We start from the raw sequence: 4516 nt of genomic DNA, 5'->3' as shown, positions 1-4516 counted from the left end.
TGGGGCGGGCTGGCCGGACCCCACCCGGGCATGAATTCATGCACTGGGCCTCTAGTTTACTATAATGTCATAGACAACTGCAGGATTTCATTATTAATTTTTAAATCTCTAATAGTTTCATATACACATGTTTTCAAAATATTCTTGTAAAATTAATAAAGCATGCAACTTCCATAGAATATTCCATTAAGTGATTAATTTTTATTACCAGAAGGTACTACCTTACTCATATATGAGATGTGTTATCAAACCCACAGTCCCTACTTTTCCTATTTCCTGCAACAGAAAGCCTTATAAAACCTGGTTGTCCTTGGTAGCATTGTCATGCTCTGAACTTATGTGATAATGGTCCATGTCTCAGGGGCAGGCAATCATTATCTGGAAGAAGAAGATTATAAGTAGACAGTCATCTATGCAGTATTACATTTCGGGGCACCAGTGATATCAGGAAAACCATGTAGGTACAGGATATTTTTCTCCCTTGTTTGTCTCTGAGGCCTTAAATTCTACCTTAACTCTTCCCCCTCACCCACAGTTAAAGAAAGTCTTTCTATTAGAACACAAACCCATTGGGAAGGAATTGAAATTATCCAATTTTCAGGAATATATTGCTACTACCCAGGCTCCAAATCTAATGGGGACTGGGAGTTAGACTACATGTCTAGAGGGCTTCCATGTTTATAAAGGTAAAGCAGATCCTGCCTAAAGGAAGAGTGGCCTGAGGAAATTGCCATCCCTGGAGAGGGAGCACCTGAGGGCTAAGAAAGTATGGAAGGGAATCAGAAGGGGACCAAGGATGACCCCACCTCCTCCAAATATACTCCAGAGAAGCAGAGACTGGCAGCTAAGCTCTTGGGTCCCACACATACAGCACTTCCTTGAGTTTACCTGGTGGAAATTATTTAGGTGGCTTTTTAAACCACCTAACATACTTTTTTTTAAAGGGCTGTATTTCTTTCTCAGTCACCCAGCCTGTAGGAAATAACAGATGATAAAACCTATAATTATATCCGGCACTCATTCCTGAGAGACGACGTGTTCAACACCCAGTGACGAGACACCGAGATGGTGATATAACCCAGGTCATCGAGGAGACAGTGCTGAGCCCTCCTGCACGCAGACCAGATGGGACAGAGAAGCTGGTGTTCTGAGACAGGTGCGGCCATTTCTTGTTGTTTTTCTAATTTATATTTTATATTTCTTTTGTTTTTTATCTTTATTGACTGAAATCATGGCATAAAACCTAAAGAGGGTGTGAAATATTACACAGACTTTTACTTTGATTACTTTTATTTTGATGGATTTATCAGTCTATTTTAAAGGCATATTCACAAATGGCAGGGAATACAATGAAATGCAAGTATGGATTATGGAGGGGGCAGGAGTTTTTTAGTTTTAATCTCTTAGCTGTACTTTTTATATTTTAAAAAAATATTTTCTTTTTTTTTTTAAGGAAAGCATTTTTTTAAAAGATGGGTGCAGTTATCCACAACTTCTGACAAGTTGGTTCAGTTATCCACAATTTCTGACAAGATTCCTGCTGTTTTTCAGTATTATTATATCCTTTAATAGAGAAACATAGTTAAGTGAGAGTACAAATAATGAATATATTGCTTTATTTTCCCCTCATCATTTACTTGTGGGGTAGGCAGAGATATGGTGGACTTCTGGATATAACATTGTCCCATGTCCTTTCAACCAGGGGCAGATATCAAAAGGAGTTTACACCAAGGGTTTGGAGAACTGAATGTGATCATTATTCAGATTTTCCTGTTCTGTTCTTCTACCTTCAACTCCACTTTCATTATATTTTCACAGAACAGGAGTGGTCATGTGTGACATTATATATAACATAATTGATTGGACAAAATATAACCGTAGGATGTAGAATTCAATTAGCCTCCCCATGAACAATTCTTTTAAAGCAAAGAGAGGCATATTTCATAGATATTCAAGAAAATTAGGGATCAAAGAAAACAATAAGAAATATTTCAATTTTTAGAGAAATGGTGGCACAGTTCAGACATGATTTCTCTCTGAGGTTATCAGACTATGGACATATAAGGACTGTTATCATGTGTCTGACACATCTGTTCTGTTGGTGAATAGATCATGTGGACTTGAGTTGATTAGAGGAAAGTAACTCACATAGAAATACATCAGGCCTTTCTTATGTCTCTGTCACCCTTGCTACCAGCATGTCTATGGTCAAGTCCCAAACATTCATTACAATCTCTGCTGAACAGAAGCTGTCGAGGGAGCAAGGTTAGCCCTGGCACATACCACTCTAAGGATCACTCATGGAGACCCTTCCAGCATCTTCTCCAGCAACCACCACCTTCCCTGCTCCACTGGGTCCTGAATCACAGATCATCTCCATCCCTGGTCATTGAGACATGGGACAATGCTATATCCAGAAGTCCACCATATCTTTGCCTTCCCCACAAGTAAATGATGAGGGGAAAATAAAGCAATATATTCATATTTGTACCTCTCACTTAACTATGTTTCTCCATTAAAGGGTATAATGCTGAAAAACAGCCACAATCTTGTCAGAAGTTGTGGATAACTGAACCAATTACGTTACAAACTATTGTCTCCAATATGAAAACATCAATTTCTTAATCTATAACACAGGATTAACAAAAACTACCATAATACTAGTTAGGTTAGTATGGAAATAGCATGATTAAACATAAAAGCGTGCCACAAACTCGCTTTGAAGTGCTACAGAAATGTAAGAGATATTATCATTACCATTTACTGATTTATGTTAGATTGCATATACTTCCAAAGAGTCAGATTTCCTCATGAAGTCCTAGCATTGTTTACTTCTTTTTCTAATTGCTAAATAATAGAAAGAATCAGCCACTTAACCATTAAGATAGATGATGTTAACTCTCCACATCCATTTCGATCCTCCACAGCCAGGGGTTTCCAGACCTGAGTGATGGCTGCTGAGAACTGCACTGTGTTTGCTGACTTCATACTCCTAGGACTTTCTGGCAGACAGGATGTGCAGCAGGGGCTCTTTGTGCTCTTCCTGCTGGTTTATGGCATCACCGTGATCGCCAATCTAGGGATGATCCTGCTGATCAACATGGACCCCAGACTCCACACGCCCATGTATTATTTCCTGAGCAACCTGTCTTTCTGTGATGTCTGCTACTCCTCCACTGTCGCTCCCAAGATGCTGGCTGATTTCTTATCTGAGCAAAAAAGGATTCCATACAATTTGTGCTTTCTTCAGATGTTTCTTTTCGGGTTCTTTGCAGCTGTGGAATGTGTCATGCTGTCTGTCATGGCATATGACCGTTACGTAGCCATCTGTAATCCACTTCTTTATACAAGTGCCATGTCCAGGAGGGTGTGCCTCCGGCTCGTGGCCACTGCCTACGCTGACTTACTCCTCCTAGGACTTTCTGGCAGACAGGATGTGCAGCAGGGGCTCTTTGTGCTCTTCCTGCTGGTTTATGGCATCACCGTGATCAATCTAGGGATGATGATCCTGCTGATCAACATGGACCCCAGACTCCACACGCCCATGTATTATTTCCTGAGCAACCTGTCTTTCTGTGATGTCTGCTACTCCTCCACTGTCGCTCCCAAGATGCTGGCTGATTTCTTATCTGAGCAAAAAAGGATTCCATACAATTTGTGCTTTCTTCAGATGTTTCTTTTCGGGTTCTTTGCAGCTGTGGAATGTGTCATGCTGTCTGTCATGGCATATGACCGTTACGTAGCCATCTGTAATCCACTTCTTTATACAAGTGCCATGTCCAGGAGGGTGTGCCTCCGGCTCGTGGCCACTGCCTACGTTGCAGGTTTGATGGATATGACCATCTTCACCTCTTGCACTTTTCCATTATCATTGTGCAATTCCAATGTCATCAATCACTTTTTCTGTGACATCCCACCCTTACTAGCCCTCTCCTCCTCAGATACAACCATCATTGAAATAGTGTTGACCATTTCCTGTAGCTGTGTTGTGGGGTCCAGCATCATCACTGTCCTCCTCTCCTACAGCTACATCATAACCACCATCCTTAGAATGAACTCAGCAGAGGGCAGACGCAAAGCCTTCTCTACCTGTGCCCACCTAACAACCGCTGTGGGGGTATTTTTTGGTACGCTCTTGTTCATGTATTTCAGACCCAACTCCAGTTACTCCTTGGACACGGACAAAGTGGCTTCTGTTTTTTACACAGTTATCATCCCCATGTTAAACCCACTGATCTACAGTTTAAGGAATAAGGATGTGAAAGGTGCCCTGAGGAAAGCACTAGGCACTAAGTTATGTTCTGGGTGAAAGCATGTTAACTCAAAGTATTTTTTATTTAGAGATGTTGAGAGCTCAAGTTCAGGTACTTTGACAAGTGTCCTGTAGTCTCACTAGTACAATTCTGGATAGTTCTTTATCTTTGTGCTTAAATTAAGTATAGGAAACACTCACTCTTAATCTTAATCTTTTCAAACTAAGGTAGAGTAGCAATTGTTTCATTATATTGTTTTGCAA

General features: G+C 40.7%; 1 protein-coding gene across 1 annotated transcript; it reads left to right on the top strand.

The window, feature by feature from the left end:
• The first annotated feature begins 2950 nt into the window (after nucleotides 1–2950).
• On the top strand, nucleotides 2951–4309 carry LOC102262681 (olfactory receptor 1019-like). Its single transcript, XM_005885111.1, has 2 exons — nucleotides 2951–3357; nucleotides 3772–4309. The coding sequence occupies exons 1-2, from the start codon at nucleotides 2951–2953 to the stop codon at nucleotides 4307–4309; spliced, it is 945 nt and encodes a 314-aa protein (XP_005885173.1).
• Nucleotides 4310–4516: the final 207 nt, after the last annotated feature.

Source organism: Myotis brandtii, unplaced genomic scaffold (genome assembly GCF_000412655.1).
Source record: "Myotis brandtii unplaced genomic scaffold, ASM41265v1 scaffold892, whole genome shotgun sequence".
NCBI lineage: Eukaryota > Metazoa > Chordata > Mammalia > Chiroptera > Vespertilionidae > Myotis > Myotis brandtii.
Note: the sequence above shows the minus strand (reverse complement) of the source record. Positions and strands in the feature narration are given on the sequence as shown.

Bases quoted from the DNA above. Each gene is read 5' to 3' on its own strand.
- LOC102262681 (XM_005885111.1), top strand. From the start codon at position 2,951: ATGGCTGCTGAGAACTGCACTGTGTTTGCTGACTTCATACTCCTAGGA. The intron at 3,358-3,771 runs GTCCAGGAGGGT...TCTTTATACAAG, and splicing joins CTTCTTTATACAAGTGCCAT to TGCCATGTCCAGGAGGGTGT.